We start from the raw sequence: 15,527 nt of genomic DNA, 5'->3' as shown, positions 1-15,527 counted from the left end.
GATATATATATATATATATATATATATATATATATATATATATATATATATATATATATATATATATTAGTCCTTCTCAAAAAATTGGCATATTGTGATAAAGTTCATTATTTTCCGTAATGTACTGATAAACAGTAGACTTTCATATATTTTAGATTTATTACACACAACTGAAGTAGTTCAAGCCTTTTATTGTTATAATATTGATGATTTTGGCAAAAAAGTCAAGAAAAACCAAAAATCCCTAACTCAAAGTATTTTTAATACAAAAAAATTCAACCTTCAATTAATTATATCAGCTATGCACTCAATACTTGGTCGGCAATCCTTTTGCAGACATGACTGCTTAAATGTGGTGTGGCATGGAGGCAATCAGCCTGTGGCACTGCTGAGGTATTATGGAGGCCCAGGATGCTTTGATAGCGGCCTTAAGCTCATCCACAGTGTTGGGTCTGACGTCTCAACTTCCTCTTCACAATATCCCACAGATTCTCTATGTGGTTCAGGTCAGGAGTGTTGGCAGGTCAATTGAGCACAGTAATGCCATGGTTGGTAAACCATTTACCAGTGGTTTTGGCGCTGTGAGCAGGTGCCAGGTTGTGCTGAAGAATGAAATCTTCATCTCCATAAAGCTTTTCAGCAGATGGAAGCATGAAGTGCTCCAAAATCCCCTGATAGCTAGCTGCATTGAGCCTGCTCTTGATAAAACACAGTAGACCAACACCAGCAGCTGACATGGTGCCCCAGACCATCACTGACTGTGGGTACTTGACACTGGACTTCAGACATTTTGGCATTTCCTTCTCCCCAGTCTTCCTCCAAACTCTGGCACCTTGATTTCCGAATGACATGCAAAATTTGCTTTCGTCTGAAAAAAGTACTTTGGACCACTGAACAACAGTCCAGTTCTGCTTCTCTGTAGCCCAGGTCAGCCGCTTCTGTTGCTGTTTCACACACGCCTGTGCACGGTGGCTCTGGATGTTTCTTCTCCAGACTCACTCCACTGTTTCTGCAGGTCCCCCAAGGTCTGGAATCGGCCCTTCTTCACAATCTTTCTCAGGGTGCGGTCACCTCTTCTGGTTGTGCAGCGTTTCCTGCCATACTTTTTCCTTCCCACAGACTTCCCACTGAGGTGCCTTGATACAGCACTCTGGGAACAGCCTATTCGCTCAGAAATTTCTTTCTGTGTCTTAGCCTCTTGCTTGATGGTGTTAATGATGGCTTTCTAGACAGCAGTCAGGTTGGCAGTCTTGCCCGTGATTGCGGTTTTGAGTAATGAACCAGGCTGGGAGTTTTTAAAAACCTCAGGAATCTTTCGCAGGGGTTTTGAGTTAATTTGTTGATTCAGATGATTAGGTTAGTAGCTTCTTTAAAGTACCTTTTCATGATATGCTAATTTTTTGAGATAGGGATTTTTGGTTTTTCTTGACTTTTTTGCCCAAATCATCAATATAAAAACAATAGAAGGCTTGAACTACTTTAATCGTGTGTAATGAATCTAAAATATATGAAAGTCTAATGTTTATCAGTACATTACAGAAAATAATTAACTTTGTCACAATATGCTAATTTTTTTAGAAGGACTAATATATTGAAGTTCTGCTCTGAGACCCCCAAATCGGCCAAATTTCAAAATTGTCCTATATGCATGTGGGATACATCATTGGAAAGCTTCAAATCTCAAAAAAAAAAAAAAAAATTCTGGAAGGACAGCATTTAATAATTTTTTTTTTTTTTTTTAAACTAATTTAAACCCTAAGGCGAGGTGAGAGCATGAGAGCATAATTAAAGAAGCCATGATTTTAATGAGATATTATCGCGTACTTGTTTCGATCCAAAAACTCTGTGTAGCATGTCTCACCGAGTGTCAAGAGACAGCTGTAAATGGCCAGAGCCGGACTTTTTGGGGATTTTATGGGTAAAACACGGTAATATAACAAGGGTCCCAATGCAGAAATCGCAGACATCAAGGAGTGGTCGAGATTTTCTTTTTCAGATAATTACCCTTTTAAACGTTTTTCAATTTTTCTTTCTTTGGATCGATTATTCATCGTGTAAAATATCGGTGAAAATGCGACAGTAACAAAAAAATACAATTAAGCGATAGTTATGAGGTAGATGTCTGTGACCTATTTAAAGACAGTATTTTTTTCTTTGTAACGTAATTTGTTTATAAGTTTAAAATATGCAAGTGAATAATTTTATGAAGTCATTTTTTTTCAACTAAATATTAGACATCAATTAATGATTCTAAGCTAAAAATGATAGACATTTCGTCATTTTTTTCCAACTAAATATTAGACATCAATTAATGATTCTAAGCTAAAAATGATAGACATTTCGAATAATAAATATAATAACTTCTTTTTATGGTGGGGTTGAAACAAAAGCGGTTGTGCGGTGTCTGTAAAGGGGGGTCTCCAGGGTAAACGGACAAATTAAAAAGAGTTTGGGGGGGCTTAATGCGCCATGAAACTGCTATGGCTGCATATAGACATATTGATCTATCAAACACAGCAGTTCTTTTGGCTTGAAATACAGCAGTTTATTTTAAAGAGGGGTGCAAGAGTAGAAACTGCTTTTTCAGCCTTGTCTGTGCTTCCGCCATATATATCTCTGCTTTCTTAACTTTTTTTCTTCCTCTGTTTACCGCCAACATGTTCACCAGACTCTTGCGCTGTGGTCGGTCAAGACACGGGGGTGGTGATGGTGGATGAGCTGCTTAACCTATATCCTCACCAGCTCACGTTCTCAGAGGCAAGCCTCCGTCTTCTCATGACCTCGCATTTCCCCCCCTTCACCCGTCTGCGCATGGCAGGACGCACGGTCATCAGTGAGGTACACCGCATGGCTTGCATCCTTTTACTAACTTCCTGCTTTTTGGGCTGGGTTTGTAGGGTCTAAGTGTGCTAGTAAACCATTTAAAACACATATGGTGAGTAACCATCAACTCCAATTAGTTGCTTGAAAGGGAACTGATTTTTTTTCATTGCAACAATGAATGAACTGCTTAAGAGTCAATGCCCTCACTAATGAAGTTGATGCACTGTATCTATAACCAGCCAAGAAGGGTCAAACAAAAAAATTACACCACATCTCTCAATTCAAAAGACTGTTTCATCAACTTCCTCTATTGAAATGAATGAAAGTGCCAATTTTTTCCAGCTTACCCAAAACATTTTGGCTAGAGAATATCTACTGTTAGAAATTAGCATTTTAACATTCACAGGACCCTAGTAGAGATCGAGTGTAACTATATTATTTCTGCGTTCTGGTGTTCTGCGTGTTCATTAATCACAGTGAATGGAAAGTAAAGAAGAAAAGACTCACAGACTTGATGTAGCAATTTGCCGAGTCCAGAGATATGGCAAATACAAATACAGAATTCTGGTTACTAGTTCTTTTATCCTCACTAAGTAAACAATAGTGGAAGTATCAGTGCTTTTGTTTCAGCCAGCATGCAACCTTTTTACTCGAAGGCATAATTATTTAGTATTCTATTACCAGTCACAGATTAGGTGTCTCTTTGGCTTTTCTCGTGGAGGTGGCCCCCGTTCTTCTGCGCTTCTGTGTCTGAAGTCGTTGTGTCCTGTTGACATGTTTGTTTACTGATCTTAACGATTTATACGTGTGCCTGTGTAGCCCCACTGTGTGTGAAGAACACCAGAAGTTATGCGATTAGATTCATAAACAAGTGTAATCAAACTAATAATCATGATTATTAGATGATCAAGTAATGTAAAATCAAAGTGTTAACTTAGTACGTTTATAGTTATATACAGTGGTACCTCGACATACGAAGTTAATCCGTTCCAGGACCTTGTTTGTAAATCGAAATGGTCGTATGTCGAGCAGGATTTTCCCATAGGAATACATTATAATTCCATTAATTCGTTCCACAGCCCAAAAACCTGCACTAAATCCTTAAAAAATACTGCTGGTACTATTACAAATGGCAATTACATATAGCAAAACAAATAAATAATAAATTAAAATCTGATTAATAATATAATAATAATAATAATTCCTGTAATAGTGTAACGAAACGGGTTCTAATAAGGCGGACGTTTTTTTCTGTACCTGAAGGCACCGCGGGGCTGACGTGACAAAGAGGGAGGGGAGCGGGTGAGAGTTTACTTTCGCTTTCAATGCTTTCTTGAGAACATCGTCAATTGCGGCAGACAGCAGGCGTTTTGTGTTGCATAAGTTGTGAAAGAAATGATGAAAACGTGGCGAAGCTGGCGATTTCTCTGGAGATGTTACCACAATAAGAATTGTCAGCTTAACTTATAAAGACTGGCGAACGATGGTCGGAGGAGGACCGTGGAGATGTATTGTTGAGCCATTTCACCCCACGCTCATATTTTTCTGTCATTTGCATCTTCATTTAGAAGGTAAGCGTCAACTTTTTCCTTGTTTCACCACCTGTACCAACCTTTTCTGAAACCTGTGTTGATTTGTCACACAAGAAAATCCGCCGTGCATTCGTCTGCGGTGCTGCCATTGTCGTCGTATTTCGAGCATGTCGTCGGATGTAGAAACAAATGGCGAGTCAAATTTTACGTCGGATGTCGAAAAGTTCGTGTGTCGAAGCGATCGTATGTAGAGGTACCACTGTACGTGCATATAAAGTAAGGTTACAGAGCTAATTTTATTCAGTCCCAACAATACCCTTTATATAATATAGATAGGCTAGACAAGTGATCCCCAACCTTTTTTGCACCACGGACCGGTGTGATGTGGGCCTTTTTTTTCCACGGACCATCAATGTTTGACAGAAACTTAAAGACAACATCAAATAACACGGCAGGGCTAAAAATGAGCAATAAGTGCAGGGAAAATGTAACTCATCATACGCTGAATCAACCTTTTTTAACTGCGGTTTCTCCTAAAACTTGTCGCACAGTCATAATGAGTTCTCCAATCATGAAAGGTTTCTTGGCTTTAGCAATACGGTTCGCAATGAGGTATGATGCTCTCAGTGCATTTGTTTTTGTAGCCTCGTTTTAGCCACATATTATGCAGAATGGACTTGGTTGTAGGCGGTGTTGTTAATCTTACTTTAAAAAAGTAATTAATTACAGTTACAAATTACTTCTCCCAAAAAGTAATTGCGTTTGTAACTCAGTTACCTGAATGTAAGAGTAATTAGTTACTTGGCAAAGTAAGTAGTGATAATTTTCATGTTTTTTTTTTTTCTCAAAAAAACAAAACAAAACAAAAAAACAGGTCACACAATGTGAAGTTTGGAGGGTTTTTGGGACAATTGGCCCTAGCCCAATTCTTTACCCTCCACTTAACTAGACACAGGGGTATTGCGATAACTAGATAGTAACCTTTGCTATGTGTGGAAGTCATTTGATGTTGTGAATCAACCGTTAAAGTTGTTAAAATTGCTCCCGTTATTGCATTAGTTCCCTTCTTTCTACTTTCAACATGTGTAAGTTTTAAAACTGTTTCATCATTTAAAGATAGATTTAAGTCAATATTTTGCCGATTTAGGAGCATTTTAGATTAAAAAAAAGTTACTTAGGTTCGCTAGGAAGGTTCTCTACAACAGAGCCTTCCTGAGAGTTCTACTGCTTTAAAATGGCGGCTGTTTACTAACGCATGTAGTCCTTAAAACATGTTGCCAATGCAGCCGTGTCTGTCATTTGCATCTAATTCTATAATATGTGATATCTACCGTATCATGTGGGCGTAGTTTGTAGGCTATCGGCTACAGTCAGGTATTATTGGAGCCACCTAGTATTGCGTTTGCAACGGCGTCTTCCCCACTCCTGCTCTGCTGTCGTCTCCGTGAGTCCGTCCCTCTCAGACATTTTTTATTCAACCAACTTAGTAACGCATAGTAACGCACGCCTTTCCCGCCTCAGTAATGGTAGCGGCGTTGCCAAGATGAGAAAAGTAATTAATGAGATTACTCACTACTGAAAAAAAATAACGCCGTTAGTAACGCCGTTATATTCTAACGCCGTTATTAACAACACTGGTTGTAGGCTCCTCTTCTGGCTCAGCAGGTGGCTTTTTCCCCATAAAAAAAGCTGAGATTTCTGGTTTTCAGTCATCTTCGCTAACGTGTGGGTTTATTATTTCCGGGAACAAATCTGATGCGCCTGCGTCATTATCGAGGACAAGCGCTCATAGATCTCAAAAATAGATGCCAGATTCTAGCTCCAATGGATTTCAATGACGACTTCCTATCCAGTTTTATTTTTATATTTATTGACTAAACCGAGCAAAACGACCGAAAGTACCCCATCCGCCATTGTTGAGGTGTACGCCCGCAGCACACAGCCAACAGCGGCTAACGTTACACTGACTGACGCTGGGCTCCTTTAGGTCTGCAACACCCCAGTAATGGCGGCCAACCACTAGAGGATGACGTACAAAAATCTCTACTTGGATTATTCAATAGAGTAGACAGGCATAATTATGTGTCAAGATACACAGGTCAGATTGCGGTTGTTAACGAATTATTTATTAGTTCTCTGCGTTTGTGTTTAGATATCTGTTGCTTAGAAGGTTTTATTGCCGCGCCAATTGCTGCTATGCATAAACTGTCAATAGTAGGAGTGGGAACCTCTTGGTACCTCACGATGCGATACGATTTGCAATACAAAGCTCATGATAACGATGATCTGACAATATGGCGATACAACGATTATCGATACATTGGTCAGGAAATCATTCTAGGATCTTCTACAAACAACTAACAAACAGAAAAATAAGCTTCTGCTATGAATTGGAAAGAGTTTATCAATAGTAGACGTCCAATCCATTTGAACTGGGAGGGTGGCAGCGAATGAACATTCGTTCATTCGCTGCCATCCCTCCCACCTCAAACGGATTGAACGTCTATGGCCGTCAGTGGCAGCCAATGCCAGGCAATGATTAATTAAAGTAATTTGGGGCCATTTAAGTTCATTTACCTGTTGATTTTCAGTTACTTCCTGTTGATTTTGGGTTTATCTTATGGGTCACTTCCTGTTTATTTTTAGTTACAGAACAGGAAGTGACCTGTGAATCACCCAAATGAATTGGCAGTGACTCATACTCAACAGTTAATGTAAGTGCCCTGAAATGAAAAGCAAATGACTTGTAAAGGCGCCTGAAAATCGGACAGAATGACTGTGAATACTCTGGTTTCGAATGAACGAACATTCCCAGTCTAAATGGATTGGGTTTCGAGCACCGCTATTGCAGCCTTAGAGTTAACAGACACTATTATGGTGGAAGATTTTGGTAGCAACTTGTGTGTTCCTTTTTTTTTTTTTTTTTTTAAAGACATTGACACGTTTTTAAAATGATATCTCGATTCTTGGCAGGAGCAAATCGTAACCTTTTGGGATACAAATTATCACGATATATCACCATTTCGATATTTTGTCACACCCCTAGTCAATAGTATTCTGCTAAGTGTTTGAAGTATGAACATTACGCACATGTAATTCCTTGTTTTATGTTTAGTTTTACAGTAAACATCAACTTGGAGAGGCGTTAAACAGCTTGAAGCCTCTTTTTTGAAGAATTGTTCACTACATTGCAAGCAAATGAAGTGAGTTGAGTTGACTTGACTACCTCCTTACTTAGCAAAGGTTCTTTCAAGTCAAGGCAACAAGTTTGTCCGAACGCTTTAATACTACTTTAATACTACTTTAATCACGAGGTGCCCCTTTATTTTCTCCCAATATAAAATCAAGCAAGCCCAGCAACAACAGTTTGAAAAAAATGACCAAAAAAGTGCAAAAGCAGCTGCAAACTCAATTCATTATCCTTCTCTCTGTTCACCTGCATGCAACCTTGCCATTTCTAATACCTTATATTCTTTGTATGAGCTGCATGCGAGAACCTATGCACGTGGCTCAGCCCCTAGAACTCTGCAGCTCAGGTCAATTGGTGATCTCTGCTCTCTTTCTTGGTACACGGATTTCACTCACTTCCTTTCCCACAGAGGCAGAGACTTATCCGGGCTCAGGTCATAGCCAAAGATGGCGCAGCTTCAGCAGAAGATGGCTGCAGTGGCAGCGGGAGAGAAAACGGATCGGCGGCTGACACGGACTGTCAGCCTTTGGATGTGGGGGCAAGGGTAGACAACGAGACTGGGCGACAGGTGGGAATCGCAGCGCAGGGTATGGAGGAAGAGGAGGAGGAAGAACAGGAGGGGGAAGAAGAAATTGCGCCCTTTAGACCCTTCATCATTCCAGGTGAGCACCTGACGGCTTTGTGGATTCGAATTAGGGCTGTCCCAAACGACTAATTTCCTCCCGATTAGTCAGCCGACTATTTTTACGATTAGTCGACTAATCTAATTTTTTTTTTTTTGGTAAACTAATTTAATAATGAAATATTTGTTAAAGCTTATTAATTCACAAAAAACATTTTGGAACACCTAAATTCTTTATTAACGTATAAATAATAAACATATCGATAATAAATCACCAACAATGAGGTCAAATGCTGCTGGCATTAACTGGTGCAAAAAAATGTAAACGGAAACACTGTGACTTCACCTTTTTAACAAGAGTCAAAACAGTTCTTACTCTTTTTGCGGTATGTCATTGTCTATATTGTTCTAAATGTTAGAATGAATTGCAATGTCCCGGACAATCATTTTCAGAATACTTTGTGTGAGTTCAGATGCTCTTTCTGGTGTGGATTCCGCATTTTTTAGGGAGGGGAAAACTGTTCAACTTTTGTTTGTTTTAACCTAAAAATAGATAAAGCAGAGGGCACACTGAAATATTACCTCAATTATTTTGAATGAAAGGCACTCATAGTAACAAAAATTAAATATATAGTATTAATTTTATAGTATACTACTATATGTATATACACAATAATACAATAATACTTTATAATATAAAGTAACTAACATTAGTGCAGTCATGGATTACAGTAAGTAGGCCAGTGCTGTGTTTCCATATATATTATTATATTATGTATATACAGGATATATATATATTTTTTTTTCCCCCAAGTGGGACCTTCCATGATCCTAATACATTTAATAATAATAAAATATTATATAATTCCATTTTATATATATATATATATATATATATATATATATATATATATATATATATATATATATATATATATATATTTTTTTTTTTTTTTTTTAATTTATTATTATTATTAAATAAAAATGCACGTTGATACGACGAACATAAAGGCAACTTCCATTTTTAAAAAATCGTTAGAAAGTTGTATGGACTTACAATCCGCTAGCTTGTTGTTTCCTGTTGTCTTCCGAAATACACTTGGGTGACGGCGCCTCAAGTGTTCGTTTATAGCTGACGTGCTACCGTGGTATGCTAGCTCAGCTTAGCAAAGAGTACACACAGTGGTGGCACCCTCCATATTTTCCTTGAAATAATTTCAGGCTCTGGCTAGTCTGGGCCGCTTTTTTGGCTTTATGCCGCTTTCACCGTGTTACCAATTCTGCCCTTCTTGGTAATTGGCGGTGTTTTCAACTGCTCGCCGCAGTGAGGAGTGAACGGGCGATTCACTTGACTCGTCGTCGGTTCGTCCGATTTCCTCCTCAGGAAGCCGGCGGCGTGCATAAAAACACCGAGAGGCGTTGGATGGCTTTTTATGGATACTTTTATTGACCAAAACAAAAACGTGATGGATGCAGCCACTTAACTCTGCGCTGCCCGCGCACTTTTCCAACTCTCACCGATCTCGTTCCCTCCCTCTCTCTCGCTTGCCCACTTTCTCTCTCTCCACTCAATCTGACAATGCCGGTCACATTGATAATGACAGCGGCCTCCTTGGCGTTGCCGGTAACAACCGCTTGCATCGCGAGCACCCGCCATTTTAAACTTTATCTGCATGTAATTTTTTTAACCCGTCATTATCCGTCGATGGCATGTTTTGCCCTATCTGCATGTAATTTTTTTAACCCGTCATTATCCGTCGACAGCATGTTTTGCCCGTCGACGCATTTATGTCATCGATGACGTCGACAACGTCGACTAGTTGGGACAGCTCTAATTCGAATATCCCATTTGTGATGATAATTGTTGAATATGTAGTTATTCTGTGTGTGGGGCGGGGGCTGCCTACTGTGTACATTATTAGATGGCTGGTGTGTGCGTGTGAAGTGGCTTCTCTCCTGGCCAGTGAACCTCATGCTTCACTGCACCGTGCCTGACTGCAACCTTCCACAGTGGGAACGCTGGTTCTTACTCACCTTCCTGGCCTCCACACTCTGGATCGCCCTCTTCTCCTACCTCATGGTCTGGATGGTAAGAAAATACAGACACACACAATTAAGCCACGGCTCAAAGAGTGGGCAATTGTCATTCAACAGGAGAAAGATTTAAAGTTTTTGGTTTGAAAAAGGGGAAGGGGGGGATTTATTTATTGGTTATATACATGTCAATGATTAGATTACTTGTTCTGGACACATGTACTTGTTTTTACATAGATTGTGTGTTTGTTTTTCAATTTTAGCAGGATATAACAGCAATTTTATCCACAAGTTTGTTTAATTTTTTGATGTATTCGGATCCCATTAGTTGCCACAATACTGAAAACAAGTGAAAACCAACACAGAAAACCAATAATTACTGTAATTTTTGGACTATGAGCTGCTACTTTTTCCCCCTCATCATGCAACCCTGTTCAATAATGTGGCATCTTCAAAGCACCGTAAAAAATTATTTTACATGGAGGGTTGCCATCAACATGACTCGAAAGCACAGATTTTAACCTCTTTCGCAGTTTTTAATTGGCACCGATTGACCAAACCAGAGATATGAGCCTTTTATTTCATAATAGGAATTATGAAGGAACTATTCACTATTCAAATATTCAAACTAGGAACTATTTTCTTTCTTAAGGACACTCAAGTTCTTTGGACGAATTATACTTTAGTTTTGTAATTTTTTTCTCTCTCGTAGACTAGGGTAGCCTTGTTTTATTTCTTAAGGGTTTTAATATTTTCAGATATTATCTGTTGTTTTTTTTTTGTTTTGTTTTTCTTAATGTCATTGTATGGTACTTTCCAGCCATTTATCCATCATGTACTATGTTTTGTCATTGTTGGAAAGCACTTTGAGAACCTTTCGGGTTTTTGTAAAGGGCTTAAGAAATACATTTGATTGATTGATTGATTGATTGATTGAATTCAATGATATTTTTTTGTATTTATTTGGCCTAAAGTGGTTATGTAATGGAGTATTGTACGGTATAATAATAACAGTTAATATAGACAACTTATAGAAAAAATACCATTATTTAAAAAAAAAAAAATTTAACATCGTAAGCAGTTACTCACAATGTTACCCATGACTTCAGTATTCGTTTCATAAATTACTTTTTTACTTGTACTTGAGTACATTTTTTGGATGACTACTTTTGCTTGAGTAATATTATTTTGAAGTGACGCTACTCTTACTTGAGTAAAGTTTTGGGCTACTCTACCCACCTCTGCTCTAGACTCTCTAACAACAAATTCTTAACCTCATAGTTTAGGATTTTGGCCCAGTATTAGTAGTAGAAAAAGATTCAGAGACTAAAATATTGACGTTCTGTTATAAATAAAAACGAGAACTGAACCTTGACCAATATTCATTCACTCAATAGTCTTTCACCAATAGTCATTTTTCAAAAATGGAGTTAGCCCACTGTAAATGAATTGTTTTTGGGGGGGTTTTCCAGGTAACCATCATCAGTTACACACTTGGAATTCCAGATGTGATCATGGGTATTACCTTCTTGGCGGCCGGCACTAGCGTACCTGACTGCATGGCCAGCCTCATTGTTGCCCGACGAGGTGCGTTTCTGTCCACATCAATTAGGGAAGGAGTGGGGATTTGAGATACGAGTGTTTTGACTTACATGGATCACCATGGAATGAATGAATGAATCTCATTTCTCAATGCACCACTGTACCTGTTCCTTCGACAATGAAGAGAGGGCTAATTTTATTAGAAAAAAATGTTTATATTAATCGTGCAAACACAAGGTAGTCCTCATTTTTTACTTCCTTCGTGCATTTTCTCAAGTATTCATTTGCCATCTTAACCCTATCAAGCACAAATTAGGATCCCCACCTCCCCTAATTTTTAATTACATTCATATAGGACAGAGGTCTGAAATCTGTGGCACAGGACAATTGTGGCCTGCAGCAAAATATTTGGCAGCCCCCATTTGACATCCAATTGTTGCATTACCGTTGCCCGCATGTTATTTTGCGATGGGCAATAAAAATGTATGGCGGAAAACACTCAGGTGACTTGAAGTTCCGCTCTGAGACCTCCAATTTGGTCAAATTTCAAAATTGTCCGATATACATGTGTGTTACATTATTGGAAACCTTAAAATCTCAAATTTCTGGGGGAGGGAAAATTTTTGAACAGGAGGGCTTAAAAAAAAAGATTTTAAACAGCAAAATCCAAACTGGAGGTAAGGGCATGAGAGAGCATAATTAAAGACGCCATGATTTTAATGAGATATTATCGCGTACTTACCTCTTTTCGATCCAAAAACTTCATGTAGCAGCATGTATCACCGAGTGTCAAGACACAGCTGTGAATGGCCACAGCCAGATTTGGGGGGGATTTTATGGGTGAAATATGGTAATATAACAAGGGTCGCGATGCAGAAATCACGATATCAAGAAGTGGTCGAGATTTTTTTTTTTATATATTTACCCTTTTTGTCTATTGCCATCAATAGTTGTTTTAAATATCACTTCATATCATATCTGAAGCTTTTGGAATTTCTCGCATTTCTGCATAAAATCACCATCAAATGTGATCTGATCTTAGTCAAAATCACATAGATGAAGAAACAGTGTCTGCTTTAACTAAAACTACCCAAACATTTATAGATTTTCTTCTTTTTTTAATGAGGATAGTATGCAAACAGTGACAGAAGGGGGAAAGTAAGTAAGTGAACCATCACATTTAATATTTTGTGGTCCCCCCTTTGGCAGCAATAACTTCAACCACACGCTTCCTGTAGCTGCAGATCAGTCTGGCACATCAATCACCACTAATCTTGGCCCATTCTTCTCCACAAAAATGCTGTAGTTCAGTCAGATTCCTGGGATGTCTGGCATGAATCGCTGTCTTTAGGTCATGCCACAGCATCTCAATGGGGTTGAAGTCTGGACTTTGACTTGGCCACAACAGAACGTGTATTTTGTTCTTCTGAAACCATTCTGAAGTCGATTTACTTCTGTGTTTTGGATCATTGTCTTGCTGCAGCATCCATCCTCTTTTTAGCTTCAACTGTCTGACCGACGGCCTCAGGTTTTCCTGCAAAACATCCTGATAAACTTTTGAATTCATTCTTCCATTAATGATTGCAATTTGTCCAAGCCCTGAGGCAGCAAAACAGCCCCAAATCATGATGCTCCCTCCACCATACTTCACGGTGGGGATGAGGTGTTGATATTGGTGAGCTGTTCCATTTTTCCTCCACACATGACGTTGTGTCTTACTCCCAAACAATTCAAAATATTTTGCCAAAACGGATGTGGAGTGTCCAAGTTCCTTTTTGCGAACATTAAACGATCAACAATGTTTTTTTTAAACAGCAGTGGCTTCCTCCATGGAGTCCTCCCATCAACACCATTCTTGGGAATAGTTTTACATATAGTTGATGAGTGCACAGAGATATTGGACTGTGCTAGTGATTTCTGTAAGTATTTAGCAGACACTGTAGGGTTCTTTTTTTACCTCTCTGAGTATTCTGCGCTGAACTTGGTGTCATCTTTGGTGGATGGCCACTCCTTTGGAGAGAAGCAACAGTGGCAAACTCTCTCCATTTGTAGACAACTTCGCTGACTGTCGACTGATGAACATCCAGACTTTTAGAGATGGTTTTGTATCCTTTCCCAGCTTTATACAAATCAACAATCCTTGATCGCAGGTCTTTCAGACAGCTCTTTTGACTGAGCCATGAGTCGCATCAGACAATGCTGCCCATCAAGACAATTCTTGGGGTGTGTTTTAAAGTGGGCAGGGTAGCTTTAAACCACTCATCAGTGATTGGGCACACACCTGACTTAGATTGGTAAAAATTGGTTTCAAATGCTCTTTAAGTCTCCCTAGGCATAGGGTGCACTTATTTATTTTTCCCCCTTCTGTCATTGTTTGCATGCTATCCTCATTAAAATATGAAAACCTATAAATGTTTGGGTGGTTTTAGTTAAAGCAGACAGTTTTTACATCTGTGTGATTTTGACAAAGATCAGATCACATTTGATGTTGATTATTTGCAGAAATTTGAGAAATTCCAAAAGGTTCAGATGCTTTTTCATACCACTGCACCCTCCTTTACTAAATACCACAATTTATTCTCTGCAACTTGATGGAAGTGAAAGAGATGAGCTAATGATTATTTGAATAGATTTCCATTGAAGTGATCACAATCACTGAACGTGTTAAACTGTGGATTTTATTGTGCCCACTGTGGCTGCAGGCCTGGGTGACATGGCCGTGTCCAACTCCATTGGCAGTAATATTTTTGATGTGCTGCTGGGCTTGGGTTTCCCTTGGGCACTGAGGACACTCATTGTCAGCTATGGCTCAGTGGTAAGCTTGGCTTTCATTCAGTAAAGCATGAGTATGTATTGCTTAAGTATTTATAATAGGGCTGTCAAACGATTAAAATTTTTAATCCAGTTAATTACAGCTTAAAAATTAATTAATCGTAATTAAGCGCAATTCAAACCATCTATAAAATATGCCATATTTTTCTGTAAATTATTGTTGGAATGGAAAGATAAGACACAAGATGGAAATATACATTCAACATACGGTACATAAGTACTGTATTTGTTTATTATAACAAAAAAATCAACAAGATGGCATTAACATTATTAACATTCTGTTAAAGCGATCCATGGATAGAAAGACTTGTAGTTCTTAAAAGATAAATGTTAGTACAAGTTATAGAAATTTTATATTAAAACCCCTCTTAATGTTTTCGTTTGAATAAAATTTATAAAATTTTCAAAAAATAAACTAGTAGGCCGCCATTGTTGATGTCAATAATTACACAATGCTCATGGGTGCTTAAACCCATAAAATCAGTCGCACCCAACCGCCAGCAGAGGGCGACAAAACTCCAAAAAAACACAAGTAACAAGTTGACATTGCACTGTTGTCATTTTAATCTGTTTGAGCGGGGCATGTGCGTTAATTGCGTCAAATATTTTAACGTGATTCATTAAAAAAATTAATTACCGCTCGTTAACACGATCATTTTGACAGCCCTAATTTCTAATAATACAAAGTAGGAGCCAAAAACATCTAGCAGGTTTGTTTGCAGGTAAATATGGCGGCATGTGCTAAAATCTGTTAATTCATGAAAAGTAGTTGTAAATCACTGCTCCAAGTAACCATGCTTTTGTGTCTTTAGGTGACAATCAATAGCAGGGGCCTGGTGTACTCTGTTATCCTGCTTTTGGCCTCGGTTACACTCACTGTAAGCGGCAACAACTCAAATCTTGTTAGACGTTGAATAAATGACAAGAAATGTGAAAATGTCCTCTCTCGTCA

General features: G+C 38.6%; 1 protein-coding gene across 2 annotated transcripts in view; it reads left to right on the top strand.

Moving 5' to 3' along the window:
* The window catches only part of LOC130923850 (sodium/potassium/calcium exchanger 3-like), a 35,796-nt gene that overhangs the window by 12,999 nt on the left and 7,270 nt on the right, over positions 1-15,527 (top strand). The window contains exons 11-16 of one of the 2 annotated variants that reach the window (XM_057849929.1): positions 2,669-2,757; positions 7,955-8,207; positions 10,090-10,256; positions 11,674-11,788; positions 14,446-14,558; positions 15,388-15,453. In XM_057849929.1, the coding sequence (XP_057705912.1) occupies positions 2,669-2,757; positions 7,955-8,207; positions 10,090-10,256; positions 11,674-11,788; positions 14,446-14,558; positions 15,388-15,453 (803 nt within the window). Of the gene's footprint in view, positions 1-2,668; positions 2,839-7,954; positions 8,208-10,089; positions 10,257-11,673; positions 11,789-14,445; positions 14,559-15,387; positions 15,454-15,527 lie in introns of both variants that reach the window. The other variant, XM_057849927.1, reaches the window with a different exon arrangement.

Source organism: Corythoichthys intestinalis, chromosome 11, assembly GCF_030265065.1.
Source record: "Corythoichthys intestinalis isolate RoL2023-P3 chromosome 11, ASM3026506v1, whole genome shotgun sequence".
Lineage (NCBI taxonomy): Eukaryota > Metazoa > Chordata > Actinopteri > Syngnathiformes > Syngnathidae > Corythoichthys > Corythoichthys intestinalis.
Note: the sequence above shows the minus strand (reverse complement) of the source record. Positions and strands in the feature narration are given on the sequence as shown.